Below are 14,468 nucleotides of genomic sequence, written 5' to 3'. Positions count from 1 at the left end.
CATAATAACATGCAACAGAACAACACTGAAGCTTAGGACGGATCCTAAAAAGGCTCATTTCTGTGGACGGTCTCTTCTTCCTCCTCTTCCTCCTGCAGCTGGACGCAGATGACGCCGAACCCAAGTTCGACGAGCGAGAAGGTCATGACGAGTACTCAGAGATGCACATGCCGGTGTGAGCGCCGCACGCTCCCCGAAACACAACGAAAAAGAGAAAAGGCCACCGGGGACGCTTTGGGGATCTGCAGCTGCTCCGCCGACCCGGGAGGAGCTGCTCCAGACGTAAAGCGCTCCGGTGCCGTCCGCTCTGGCAGAGCCGCTGTGTGTGTCTGTCTGTCTGTGTGTGTGTGTGTGTGTGTGTGTGTGTGTGTGTAAAGAAATGTGCGTTTCCCAGAGAGCCGCGCAGGAATAACGGGGAGAAAAGGCGGTTATTTGGAGGAAGACTCACGTTAAAGACTATTATGAGCATAACTTATAGAATCATCATTTATCATCATCTGGCTTCAGTGTCACAAAACACCGTAGTATTTAAAAAGTTGGATGTACAGAGTTATCAAATGAACCACAATCATCTGAAATATTGTACGTTTATGCAAATCCTGCTTTCCAGTCAAAGTTGCTCAAATACTTTGTAAAACTTTTCATCAATGATCCTCAATGTTTTTTTAACTTGTATGTACTAATAATTTGACAAATCTTGATTCATTCTCTTATCACCTTCATTCATTTGACATGAAATATTGTTTTTTTTTGGGGGGGGGTTAAACACCCGCTATGTTTATTTGGATAATTTCAAAAGCTCAAATAAATCACATCAGAGAAAAACACAATAATAATAATAATAATAATAATAAAAATAATAATCACAATAATAACATATTATTATTACATATCATAGTATATTATTAGTGTTAACTGTATATTATTTAATTTCCACGCAGACCAGTGGCTCTGTAAAAGTCAACGTACTATAGTTGGACAAATACACAAGCAACACAATATTAAACAAACAATTATAAAATATCAAACAATATTAAACAAACAATTATTAAATATCAAGCCCATCATTAGACTGCTGGTCAGACTTTGGTCACTCTGGTCACAGTTTCCATCCCAGAATAACTTGATAATTTGGGGACTTTTTTTTTTTTTTTTTAATGATGACAAGACCCTGTAATAACTAGAGCTGTTCTCCAAATAACCTCTTTTTTGACAGACACATGAAGGCTCCGTCTGCTCGTCGCGTATTTCATCTTTAATTTTATTATTTCGGGGGAGATTTCAGATCAACCGCTGTGTCTGCATGACGGGAGCCCGTGAGCAGACGTTGTCTCACTTCTCTGCCCTGAAAGCTCGCTCTGATTCACATTGAATATGTGGAGACGTGGGATGAATTCCCCATTTTAACATATGAAGGTTTCTATTCAAGCTTCTTTCTTTCTTTTTTTCAACTCACCAAGCGCCTTAGAGAGGAAGCCGGTCCCCGGCCTCCGCAGAGCGATGCTTGATTCTCCCACTTTGCCTTATTTTCCGACCGCAGTTCACTTCAAGCTGCCGCTCGAGACCACTAGCACCTTTTAAAAAGGCAGAATCTGGATGTTTGATTAAATCGCTTGATTTATTGTAGAAGTTTTTATCATTTCCTTGTCGTGTCGTGACGGGCGTTATCGTATCTGTAGCTGTCGCCTGTTACGGGAATGCTGCCTTACTTTGTCATTGAGTGGTGTGTGAAGTAACGCCTTTAACGCAAAGCTTATTTAACTTTAACCTTTAACCCTCAGAAGCTTAGATCAGACGCTTATGTGATGTTTAGCCTTCGTTACAAGCCGCTCAAAGCGACAACCGGCGATATCTGTACCAAGGCCGCGTCTGTGACGCAGCCTCAACACTAGGGGGCGACATACGAACCAGCCTCGCCGCTAGGGGGCGACGTTAGAACCGCTGTCGTACCAAAACACAATACTACATAGTCACTATAGTCCTGTATCAACATTATATCTGTTAACGTGCACTCAGCCGCATAAACATGGGAACCCGGCGTAGAACGGGAGCAACTCGAGGCAGCGGCTCCACCTCAAGTTTCACCGGGTGAACTCAAGTCAAAGGTTGTTTGTTAGCGTTTTGGGCACTAATTTATTTGTTTTGGATTTTTGTTTTGTTGTTTGTTTCGTCTCGAGGTTGCCAAATGTAATCCGATGTAAATAGTTTTGTGGTCACAACAATCAACAGTTGATTCATCTCACTTCTCCTGGGTTGGGTGTGCGAGGGGCGGGCGGGGCACCAGGTCTTTATCTCGTTACATTCCACGTCGTGCTCATCTCTGCGAAGGCGGCTTCGACCAAAATTTCCACAACAATCTGTTTGACAATCTGTGGCGCGGCTTTGTCAAAGCACCCGGCGGCGTCGGAAGGAACCCGTTTGGAAGGAGCTTTAACTTGTGGGAGAAGTGTGTTTGTGTCCCTGTGTGACCTCTCCCTCTCCTTCAAGGTCGAAACTCAGCTCAGTTCAACTGAATGTTCCGTGTTCCTTTGCGTTTGTTTCTCTGTTCGTGCCGTTCGGCGTCGCAAGAAAGCCTCGCAAGCGAGTCACGCCTTTAAAATCCTCCGACCCCAGCGGGACCACAGGAAGTCCGCTTTTCTATGTATCTATATCTGTGATGTACGTCGTCATGGCAACACGTGTTAAAATGTCACTTTGCACTTTTACGACGCCCGGTAAAGTCTTACTTTCTCCAAACAGTGCATGGCATTATTTCCTCTGCTTTGATACATCAAGTCTGTGTTTTGTTTTTGTTTGTTTGTTTGTTTTTTTAACCCGACATACTGTTTGTAAAAGATGCTTCGTGGCAACATCTTGGACACGGGCGGCGACAGACAATATTTATAGAAGCAGAGTGTCGGTGTTTGGTGGATGTGACCTGTGGGACTGATGTAGATGCTGATGGTGTCATCCCATTACAGAGCGCAATACAAAGACTGAATGGTTCCCTTGTACATAGACGGTTCAAATATTGATGGTAAATAAAGTTAATTTTATATTTATCCTGGTCATTCTGTCGTGTTTTGGCTGCGTTTTCCTGGTGGGAGTAGTAGAAGCAGATTCCAGGTCCGGTAAGTAAAAGTCCTGGTTCCAGCCCCGCACTGATCCAGTGATTCCACTCGTCAGTTTGATCTCTGGGTCAAATATTCACATGAAGGTTGAGCAGAGATCACATCCATATTCTCTGAAAATGGCTAAAATAATGAGAACAGAGAGGGCTGCAGTAAAACGAACTAACGAAAAAAATAAAGCAGGGCAGGAATAGCAGAAACAAATGTGAAATAAAAAAATAAAACAGAATAGAGGGCAGAAATGAAAGAAACAGGAATAAAAAAAATGATTTAAAATAATGAATAAAAAGAAAACAGGTCAGGAATGAAAAAGGAAAAAAAAAAAAAAAGCAAATAAAAACAAAGTGATTAGAATTTGAGAGCAGCAGGGATTGAACGTACGTAGCAGATGGGTGTATATAAAAAAAGGGGGCGGGGGGTGGGGGGGTCTGGATGGTGCGTGCAGTCTGGGCGTGGCACCCTCTCTCCTCCCGTCCCAGCGTGTTGTTCTCGTTCAGTAGGAACAAGTTGATAAGATCCAGTCGTTTCCCTCGTTCCTTTGCTTTATTCTGGATCCTTCTTCAAGTATCACGCTCGTCCGCTCTGTGTGTCAATGTCGTGTTCTCCGGTTTCTTCCTGCGTCGGCTTCCTGGCTGAGACGGTGCTCTCCTGAAGGAGGGTACTTGAACGCCTCACTCTCTCCCAGGTGGCGTTGGGTTGGGGCAGGGGGCTGTTCGTCCTTGCTCTTTCATTTGACTTTTCTCCCCCAGATTCAAGATTCAAGATTCAAGATTTTTATTTGTCACATACATATACATACTTCCATACATATATGCAGTGAAATGTAATGCAACGCACCCGGTGATAGCACACAATAAGTCCTAGGAAAAAGTACAAAAATAAAATAAAATAAAAAGTAGAAAATTCCTTTCTAATAGACCGACTAACTGACTCCTAAAACGTAATACAGTAAGTGGAATACTTATAGAATAAGATAAAAAATATATAGAATAAAATACAATAAAAAATAAATTGAAATAAAATGGAATAGGTTGAAGGAATATGGCTATGTATATACAGATATGTGCATTTAAAGTGGCATGTGAATTAAAGTGGCATGTGAATGTGAATAGTGTGAGGTAGTGTTTGGGATAATACAGCACAGTATACAACAGTACGGCGCAGCAATACGGCATCACGAACAACCCTGAACAGTGATACAGTATGCGGTACAGTATGCTACATACAGTACAGTAGGTAGTGGAGCCTAGTGCATGGCTCAGTTAGGACCCCTGGTGAGGTCAGCGTTGACAGTTCTAATGGCTTGAGGGAAGAAACTCCGTCTCAGTCTCTCTGTTCTCGCTGCGTGACTGCGGAGGCGCTTGCCTGACCGCAGCAGCTGAAACAGTCCGTTGTTGGGGTGATGAGGATCCTTCATGATCCTACGGGCTCTGCTACTACACCTCCTGGTGTATAGCTCCTGCAAGGGGGGGAGGGTAGTTCCAGTGGTACGTTCAGCTGAACGCACCACCCTCTGCAGGGCCCGCCTGTCCTGGGCAGTACAGTTCCCAAACCAGGCAGTGATGTTGCCTGTCAGGATGCTCTCCACTGCTCCAGAGTAGAAGGACTTGAGGATCCTCACCGAGACCCGGAATTTCCTCAGCTGCCTGAGGTGGTAGAGACGCTGCCTCGCCTTTCTCACCAGAGTGTCTGTGTGAACAGTCCATGTTAAGTCCTCTGTGATGTGGACTCCCAGATATCTGAAGCTGCTCACCCTATCGACAGAAGTCCCATTAATCCACAAGGGCGCGTGCGTCCTCGATTGTGATCCACGCCTAAAGTCCACAATCAGCTCCTTGGTTTTGCTGACGTTCAGGTGGAGGCTGTTGTCCTGGCACCAGAGTGACAGGTCAGCCACCTCCTCGCGGTAGGCCTTCTCATCGCAGTCGGTGATCAGGCCCACGACCACGGTGTCGTCAGCAAACTTGATGATGGTGTTGGAGCTGGACCTGGCCACACAGTCATGTGTGTACAGGGAGTACAGTAGGGGGCTGAGGACGCAGCCCTGGGGGGATCCTGTATTCAGGGTGAGGGAGCTTGACATGTACTTCCCCACCTTGACCACCTGGGGGCGGCCTGTGAGGAAGTCCAGGATCCAGGTGCACAGCGGAGCATTCAATCCTAGCTCCAACAACTTGACAGCCAGTCTGGTGGGGACTATGGTGTTGAAAGCTGAACTATAATCAATGAACAGCATTCTCACATAGGCCCCCTTCTGGCCATCCAGGTGCGTGAGCGTGGTGTGCAGACGACAGCAGGTTTCACTCAGAGCCTGTTTGTGTTTGTGTTTGTTTTTGTTTGTTTTTGTGTTGGTGGCGTTATCGTCCACCGAGCCGAATTTAATCATTTATGTGGAACAGCCTGCATTAAATGTTGCTTGGCGGCACCCCTGTGTACAAGCTAAATGGTTTAGTCCAGGGTGTATTTAAGGCCACTCTTTTGATTGGTTTGGGTGCTTGGGTGGGTGCGTGGGTGGGGTCCATAATCTCTTTGAGTTTGCGCTGTGTAAATAGTTGCTCTGACCAAAAACACGGCGAGCAAAATAAAAAATGAAGAACTGTGAATCCGTCCCCAGACGCCCCTTTTCTTGTGCTCCACATTCCACACCCGGCCCCACCCCCACCCATCCCCAACTCCACCCATCCTCACCCCCACAGACCTCTTTGTTTTCGGCCCTCGCTTGGATGAACTCCAATCCCATTTCTGGGAAACTGTTGCAGAACCAGACTTGTTTTTGTCCCAAACGGGCCCCCAAGGCATTGTGGGGAACAGCTGGAGCCGGAGCCTCTCTCTCTCTCCGTCGCTGTCTCTCTCTCTCTCTCTCTCTGTCTCTCTCTCTCTCTCTCTCTCTCTCTCTCTCTCTCTCTCTCTGTCTCTCTCTCTCTCTCTCTCTCTCTCTGTCTCTCTCTCTCTTTGTCTGTCTCTCTCTCTCTCCGTCTCTGTCTCTCTCTCTCTCTCTGTCTCTCTCTCTCTTTGTCTGTCTCTCTCTCTCTCACACTTCGTGATCTTGTTTAGTGTTTGGATTGATCTGCAGAGAGAAACATGGCCTCCACCAGCGCCTCCATCAGCACCACCGTACCGCTGCTGCTGCTGCTGCTGCTGCTGAGCGCCGGGACGGAGCCGAGTTTGGCACAGGACACCGCCTCCACCTCCGTCTCTGCCTCCACCTCCACCTCCGTCTCTGCCTCCACCCAGCTCCCTGGGACCTATGCCAGAGGAGTGGAGTTGGTCCTGCAGCAGCTCAACTCCCACGCCAGTGTCCAGCACCACTTCCTCTTCTTCAGGACGGTGACCAAAAGTGACATTCAGGTAAAAACAAACAGAGGTGAACGGGGGTCAGAACTTGAACTCATAAGCAGCGGTGGAACAAAGTCTTCAAAGTACTCAAGTATTAAAGGTAAAAAAGTACTTAGTCTATAAGAGTTGATGGAGTGGGATGGTAGCGCCGCTCCCGGAGGTTTCAAAGTGTTTTATTTACAGATGAACAGTGTAACAACAACAAGAACATGATAGAATGTGTTGAAAGAACATGTTAAACTGTTAAAATATACAAATAATACCACAAGCATTTCACTGCATATATGTATGACCGTATGTATATGTATGTGACAAATAATCTCTTGAACTTTAACAAGCAGCGCTAGCATGGAATTTAAAAATGAGGAATATATTTAATGTGTTCTGTATGACTGGACAATAAGAATATAAATATTATATTTATCAGTGGAGATGATGTACATTAAATGAGGTGATTGAGGTACAAGTGATCAGATCAGATGTGGAACTGTTCCCATGTGTCATCAATGAAGCTGATCAATCATCAGATGATTCACCTCTTTCATTGAGTAGTCGTCATTTACAAAGGTCTGGAGCTGATGATCAGATTGATTGATCAAATTGATGATCGGATTGATTGATTGATTGATTGGTCAGATTCATGATCGGTTTGATTGATCCGTTAGATGAACAGGCCTGAGGTCACGTCATCGTCCCTGGGGAAGAAAACTTCATCTATTTTATTGTGAAGTCGCGGCCCCCTAGTGGGCTGTGGAGGAATTGCAAGGGCCACTACCACTAATTTGACTAATTACATTTCATGAAATATGTTGATTTACAGTTTATACATCTAATATGATAAAAGTTTGTGGATTAAAAATTATATGATAACACAATTTGTTCATATTTTAATTCATTTTCATTATTATTATGATTGTTTTTCCATTAATTATGCACCTTTCTGCCCTGAAGAGGCAATAAATCTACGAATGAATAAAGTCGGGAGATTGAGACGCTGAGGCCGTTCTGTGTCTGAATTGTAAACGTTGGGAGATGCGGGAGGGAAGGCCTTTCCAGATGATTCTGTAGAATCTGGATCACCGCGTGTGGAAACCAGCAGAACACAGGGCTGCACGTTGTGCTGCTTACTACACGGCTGCCTGCTAAGTAAAAGAAACTGAATATTGATTTGAAATGATTTTATAACTAACATGTCTAGTTCAAGAGCCTCCGCAGCAACGTAGTGAACTATTCATCCTACAAAACAAAAACATAACTAACCTGTTCACTGTTATAAATGTGAAATCAGAATCAGTTTTTTCAGCCAAGTCTCCTCAGACAATAAGAATTAAAAAACCTGAAGTAAATAAAATAATGAAATTTTAAAAATTGCTAAATATATAAAAATACACATAATATACAAAGTGTGTTATTATGCACAGGTTAAATTATTGGTGTAAATATAAAGGGTAAAAACTACAACTATGTATTTGTGTACTTGATCAGTTTACTGAACTGGACTTCATAGATGTAGTTTCTATGTAGCACCACAAGATGACGCCACTAGTGAGTGTCAGCATGAGCCTAGAGGCGGAGTGATGCGGTGACCATGGCAACGGTCAGTAACCAGAAATAACAGAGTATTCCAATAATACATAATATTATATAATCTAATATTATTTAATCATTATAAATAATATTTATATACAATCGATAAAACCGGCGTTTGAATAAGAGAGATATAAGGATACTTCATTTGTCCCCGGAGGGAAATCTCTGTGTCATCGCAGCTCACATTAAAATAGGCAAAAACAAACAAACAAATTAATTAATTGATGATGATGATGATAATAATAAGGCAATAGAATAAAAATAGAAAAAAGGACATGGCATTACACCTGGAAGTTGACTAGGGGATGAAAAAGTGTGAAAATATACAATAACTCTAACAATCAACGGTAAATAAAGCAAAACCTGCTGATCAACAATAAATATAAACTTGAAAAATAACAATAAAAATTGCCTCAAGAAATATACAGGAAAACTTGACATTTACCATGTACAACAAACATAAAAAACAATCAAATAAATCATTAAAATTAACCTAAAGACAAACAATGAACAGTAAATATTTGATAATGAAAAAATAAACCTAACCATAAACGTTAAATATGAGCTTTTAAATTGGAAAAAAAAAAAAAGTGAATGAATGTCGAACCAAACGGACTCTGCCTTGTGTTCCAGTCTGGATTCGGGGTGAAGTTCGTCCACCACCACTTCCTGCTGAAGCCCACCGTGTGTCCCAAAGGCAGCGCCGCCTCGGACGCGCCCAGGTGCCCCTTCAGGAACGACAGGGTGGGAGAGCCGCTCCGTTGTTCCAAAGATAAACGGCAGTGTCTGACCTGCGTAACCTCTGTAACCTCTGTAACCTCTGTAACCTGCGTAACCTCTGTAACCTCTGTAACCTGCGTGACCTGCGTGACCTGCGTGACCTCTGTAACCTCTGTAACCTCTGTAACCTCTGTAACCTGCGTAACCTCTGTAACCTCTGTAACCTCTGTAACCTGCGTAACCTCTGTAACCTGCGTGACCTGCGTAACCTCTGTAACCTCTGTAACCTCTGTGACCTGCGTGACCTGCGTGACCTGCGTGACCTCTGTAACCTGCGTGACCTGCGTAACCTGCGTGACCTCTGTAACCTGCGTGACCTGCATGACCTGCGTGACCTCTGTAACCTGCGTGACCTCTGTAACCTGCGTGACCTCTGTAACCTGCGTGACCTCTGTAACCTGCGTGACCTGCGTGACCTCTGTAACCTGCGTGACCTGCGTGACCTCTGTAACCTGCGTGACCTCTGTAACCTGCGTGACCTGCGTGACCTCTGTAACCTGCGTGACCTCTGTAACCTGCGTAACCTGCGTGACCTCTGTAACCTGCGTGACCTCTGTAACCTGCGTGACCTGCGTGACCTCTGTAACCTGCGTGACCTCTGTAACCTGCGTGACCTGCGTGACCTCTGTAACCTGCGTGACCTCTGTAACCTGCGTGACCTGCGTGACCTCTGTAACCTGCGTGACCTGCGTGACCTCTGTAACCTGCGTGACCTCTGTAACCTGCGTGACCTGCGTGACCTCTGTAACCTGCGTGACCTGCGTAACCTGCCAGACCTGCGTGACCTCTGTAACCTGCGTGACCTCTGTAACCTGCGTGACCTCTGTAACCTGCGTGACCTGCGTAACCTGCGTGACCTCTGTAACCTGCGTGACCTCTGTAACCTGCGTGACCTCTGTAACCTGCGTGACCTGCGTAACCTGCGTGACCTCTGTAACCTGCGTGACCTCTGTAACCTGCGTGACCTCTGTAACCTGCGTTACCTGCATGACCTGCGTGACCTCTGTAACCTGCGTGACCTGCGTGACCTGCGTAACCTGCGTAACCTGCGTGACCTGCGTAACCTGCGTGACCTCTGTAACCTGCGTGACCTCTGTAACCTGCGTGACCTCTGTAACCTGCGTAACCTGCGTGACCTGCGTAACCTGCATAACCTGCGTAACCTGCGTAACCTGCGTAACCTGCGTGACCTGCGTGACCTCTGTAACCTGCGTGACCTCTGTAACCTGCGTGACCTCTGTAACCTGCGTGACCTCTGTGACCTGCGTAACCTGCGTAACCTGCGTGACCTGCGTGACCTCTGTAACTGTGTAACTGTGTAACTGTGTAACTGTGCCTTCTCCTCCCCGCAGCCTCTCATGGACTGCACCGTCTGCTACAAACTCTTTGGGGACGAGATGGAGAGCTCCCCCAAGCCGTACGTCCACTGCATCCAGAAACCCAAACTCACGCAGGTGAGTCGCACCCGGCGGCCTCCGCCCGAATCGCTACTGAGCTGAGGACATGACTTGATGCAGAATTTAAGAATTTGCCTCTGAGGCGTGAAGGGGGAGCGCTCAGATCCTCCTGTGTGGTCTCGGTCCAGATCAGCCTGGTCCACCTGGGGGCCACGCCCGTTCATCCTGAGGTTTAATTGAAGTTTCACTAAAACCCAGTTTAGTTCTAATCTTCCTTCTGGGAATCGGACGTTTTAAACCAGGAGCAGAACAAGTTTGGGAAGATTTCTGACGAGGGCTGAGAGGCTGTTTCAGTGGGTCCAGGTTAAAGGTGTGTTTGTGACCTGATCCGCGTCCTAACCCCGCCCCCTACACTGCACGTCAAGACTGTTTTAGTGACGTGCTTCAATCAGTGGATTTCACTTTCCCATCATTTCCGCTTGAAGCCACAAGGTCGCCGCTCGCTCAAGATGCTCATTTTGTTTTCCTTGGGCGCGTTTCCTCCTCCGAGCGCTCGTTAGTCGTCAGTTCACTGAGCGCCACCGGCCGCGCCGCCTGCGTTTCGCAAATCTTTGCATTCTTGCCGGGAAAAGCGGGCGGGGCCACCGCCAAACGGAGCCAGCGTGCAGAGGAGCAGATGAGGCGCTCAACGCAAATAGGGGGATGGGGGATGGTGGCTCAGGCGGTAGAGCTGGTGGTCTAGTGATCTAAAGGTCGCTGGTTCGATCCCAGGCTCCTCCTGCTAGCATGCTGTAGTGTCCTTGAGCAAGACAATTAACCCCTCATTGCTCCTGATGGCTGCGTCCGTCGGTGTTTGAACAATTGTAAGTCGCTTTGGATAAAAGCGTCTGCTAAATGACTAAATGTAAATACATTGAATGTCTGTTTCTGATAAAGTACCAGTTCGATGAATGTGATTTAAAAAAAAAAAATAAAGAAAAGGAAAAAAAATGTAACAAGATGAATCCGACGGATTTCCACTTTAATAACACGCCTCTTGTTCTGCCGCCTTAGGGAATGAGAGCCTCGCGGATCAATCACTGCAGCAAAATGAGCTACAGCAGCGGAGCACCCACCCTGCTGGCGGTCTCCACCTAAGGACGGGTACACGGAACGGTCCACCCCACGCACCCCCACCCACCCCGCCCAGGGGGACTGATAAAATCTACTAAATAAAATAACACATTTAAAACAAATAAACTATCCCTGGGTTGACAATCCACACTCATTTCCCGCTGTTGGTCAAGGGAGACGGTTTAAATGTGATCGCGTCCTGATGTGTTTTGTGTTTAGTATCTTGTGAAACGCTCTTTTTAACTTTTTTCTATTGTGTGCGCATTCTCAGTCGTGGGACTAAAGTCCAAAAACACCGCTGATCCGTATCCTACTGTGGCAAAAAAAGGAAAAGGAAATGGAATAAAAATATATGAAACGAAACGGCAACATGTGGAGCGATGTGAAAATATTCAATACAACCAACACAATGAAATATGACCAGATACGCTAGATACACACAACCGTTCCGACGTGTGTGTTCGGCCGGGCGCGGCCCCCCTCCTCACCCACCCCCTCCTCACCGCATGACACTCCCCCCCGTTCCTTCCGGGCCCCGCCCCTCTCGTCCATTTCATCTCCCAGTGAACTTTCCTCCCCTTCGCTCACACGAGGTCACGCTGAGGAGGCTGCAGTCGCTTCAGGCCAATAACAAATTCTTAGAAATCCGCCGCCTTGGCCACGTCGCTACGGTCGGCGTCAGGCCCGCTTCACACTGAACACGGCAAACAAGGGGCGACGCCGGGGAAGCCTCTCTCTGGTTTTTAGAACAATCATTTCAAAGTAATGACGTTGTTGATGTTGGATGTCTCCATGTTTACTATCAATAAATCTACTTTTATACCTGTGGATTGTGTGTATTTATTTGTATTTTTTCGCACAACAGGAAGGGAGTTTTGAAACTCTCATCCATGGAACGCGCTAACTGTGCAGTTGATGCAGCGACTCTGTCGTAAAGCAGTTCTCCCATTTCCCCGACGTGTTTTGTGACGCGAAACTCAGACGCAGTTCGTCCGACGGCCACTAGGGGGAGGATCCGACTGTCACGTGCGATTACGGACTACGTGTGAAGCCGATATATTTATTGTATTATTATTGTGTTCTTTTATATAACATATGTACTATTATACGCAGTATACAATATAGCATATAGTCTACAATATACAGTGGGGCAAAAAAGTATTTAGTCAGCCACCAATTGTGCAAGTTCTCCCACTTAAAAAGATGAGAGAGGCCTGTTATTTTCATCATAGGTTCACTTCGACTATGAGAGACAGAATGGGGGGAAAGAATCCAGGAAATCACATTGTAGGATTTTGAAAGAATTTATTTGCAAATTATGGTGGAAAATAAGTATTTGGTCAATAACAAAAGTTAATCTCAATACTTTGTTATATACCCTTTGTTTGCAATGACAGAGGTCAAACGTTTTCTGTAAGTCTTCACAAGGTTTTCACACACTGTTGCTGGTATTTTGGCCCATTCCTCCATGCAGATCTCCTCTAGAGCAGTGATGTTTTGGGGCTGTCGCTGGGCAACACGGCTTTCAACTCCCTCCAAAGATTTTCTATGGGGTTGAGATCTGGAGACTGGCTAGGCCACTCCAGGACCTTGAAATGCTTCTTACGAAGCCACTCCTTCGTTGCCCGGGCGGTGTGTTTGGGATCATTGTCATGCTGAAAGACCCAGCCACGTTTCATCTTCAATGCCCTTGCTGATGGAAGGAGGTTTTCACTCAAAATCTCACGATACATGGCCCCATTCATTCTTTCCTTTACACGGATCAGTCGTCCTGGTCCCTTTGCAGAAAAACAGCCCCAAAGCATGATGTTTCCACCCCCATGCTTCACAGTAGGTATGGTGTTCTTTGGATGCAACTCAGCTTTCTGTCTCCTCCAAACACGACAAGTTGAGTTTTTACCAAAAAGTTCTATTTTGGTTTCATCTGACCATATGACATTCTCCCAATCCTCTTCTGCATCATCCAAATGCTCTCTAGCAAACTTCAGACGGGCCTGGACATGTAGTGGCTTAAGCAGGGGGACATGTCTGGCACTGCAGGATTTGAGTCCCTGGCGGCGTAGTGTGTTACTGATGGTAGCCTTTGTTACTTTGGTCCCAGCTCTCTGCAGGTCATTCACTAGGTCCCCCCGTGTGGTTCTGGGATGTTTGCTCACCGTTCTTGTGATCATTTTGACCCCACGGGGTGAGATCTTGCGTGGAGCCCCAGATGGAGGGAGATTATCAGTGGTCTTGTATGTCTTCCATTTTCTAATAATTGCTCCCACAGTTGATTTCTTCACAACAAGCTGCTTAACTATTGCAGATTCAGTCTTCCCAGCCTGGTGCAGGTCTACAATTTTGTTTCTGGTGTCCTTTGACAGCTCTTTGGTCTTGGCCATAGTGGAGTTTGGAGTGTGACTGTTTGAGGTTGTGGACAGGTGTCTTTTATACTGATAACAAGTTCAAACAGGTGCCATTAATACAGGTAACGAGTGGAGGACAGAGGAGCCTCTTCAAGAAAAAGTTGCAGGTCTGTGAAAGCCAGAAATCTTGCTTGTTTGTAGGTGACCAAATACTTCTTTTACAGAGGAATTTACCAATTAATTCATTAAAAATCCTACAATGTGATTTCCTGGATTCTTTCCCCCCCATTTTGTCTCTCATAGTCGAAGTGAACCTATGATGAAAATTACAGGCCTCTCTCATCTTTTTAAGTGGGAGAACTTGCACAATTGGTGGCTGACTAAATACTTTTTTGCCCCACTGTATATTTATATTCAACTATTATACTAGCATGGTGTGACATGTACTATATTATTACTTCATGCAATATATAAATATATTTATGGGTGGTGCGAGTCGGGGGTTCGGTTAACTGAGAACACACACTCGCACACCAACCCTACTCCACCCGAGCAGGGTCTGCGGGGTAGGAGGGTGCGAGAGATTTGGGTTCGACTTGCCTGAAGGACTCGCACCCCCGACGCCGCAATTTTAACTGCGATTACCAACAGCGCACGGTGAGCACTGGGGTTCTCCGGGGGGGGGGGCGGTGGCTGGCGGGTCGGTGTGGGGGCGTGGCGGTGGGCCCCTCCAGCTGGGCTGGAGTCCCGGTGGCTCGGGATGTGCCGCGACCTGGCGGGGCTGCGGAGAGCGCTGC

General features: G+C 46.2%; 2 protein-coding genes across 2 annotated transcripts in view; both read left to right on the top strand.

Annotated features, from left to right (window-relative positions):
* Positions 1-3,035, top strand: part of slc4a2b (solute carrier family 4 member 2b) — a 43,032-nt gene extending 39,997 nt beyond the window's left edge. Inside the window, exon 25 of the mRNA XM_080020330.1 lies at positions 99-3,035. Coding sequence (XP_079876456.1) covers positions 99-179 — 81 coding nt within the window. The 3' untranslated portion in view covers positions 180-3,035. The remainder of the gene's footprint in view (positions 1-98) is intronic.
* Positions 3,036-6,046: 3,011 nt separating this feature from the next.
* LOC307244956 (uncharacterized protein) lies at positions 6,047-12,154 on the top strand. The gene is made up of 4 exons (XM_080020367.1): positions 6,047-6,458; positions 8,670-8,780; positions 10,169-10,270; positions 11,267-12,154. Exons 1-4 carry the CDS (start codon positions 6,192-6,194, stop codon positions 11,348-11,350), a joined length of 564 nt encoding a protein of 187 aa, XP_079876493.1. The 5' UTR covers positions 6,047-6,191; the 3' UTR covers positions 11,351-12,154.
* Positions 12,155-14,468: the final 2,314 nt, after the last annotated feature.

Source organism: Zeus faber, assembly GCF_960531495.2.
Source record: "Zeus faber genome assembly, chromosome: 19".
Lineage (NCBI taxonomy): Eukaryota > Metazoa > Chordata > Actinopteri > Zeiformes > Zeidae > Zeus > Zeus faber.
This window is presented reverse-complemented; position numbering and strand designations above follow the sequence as displayed.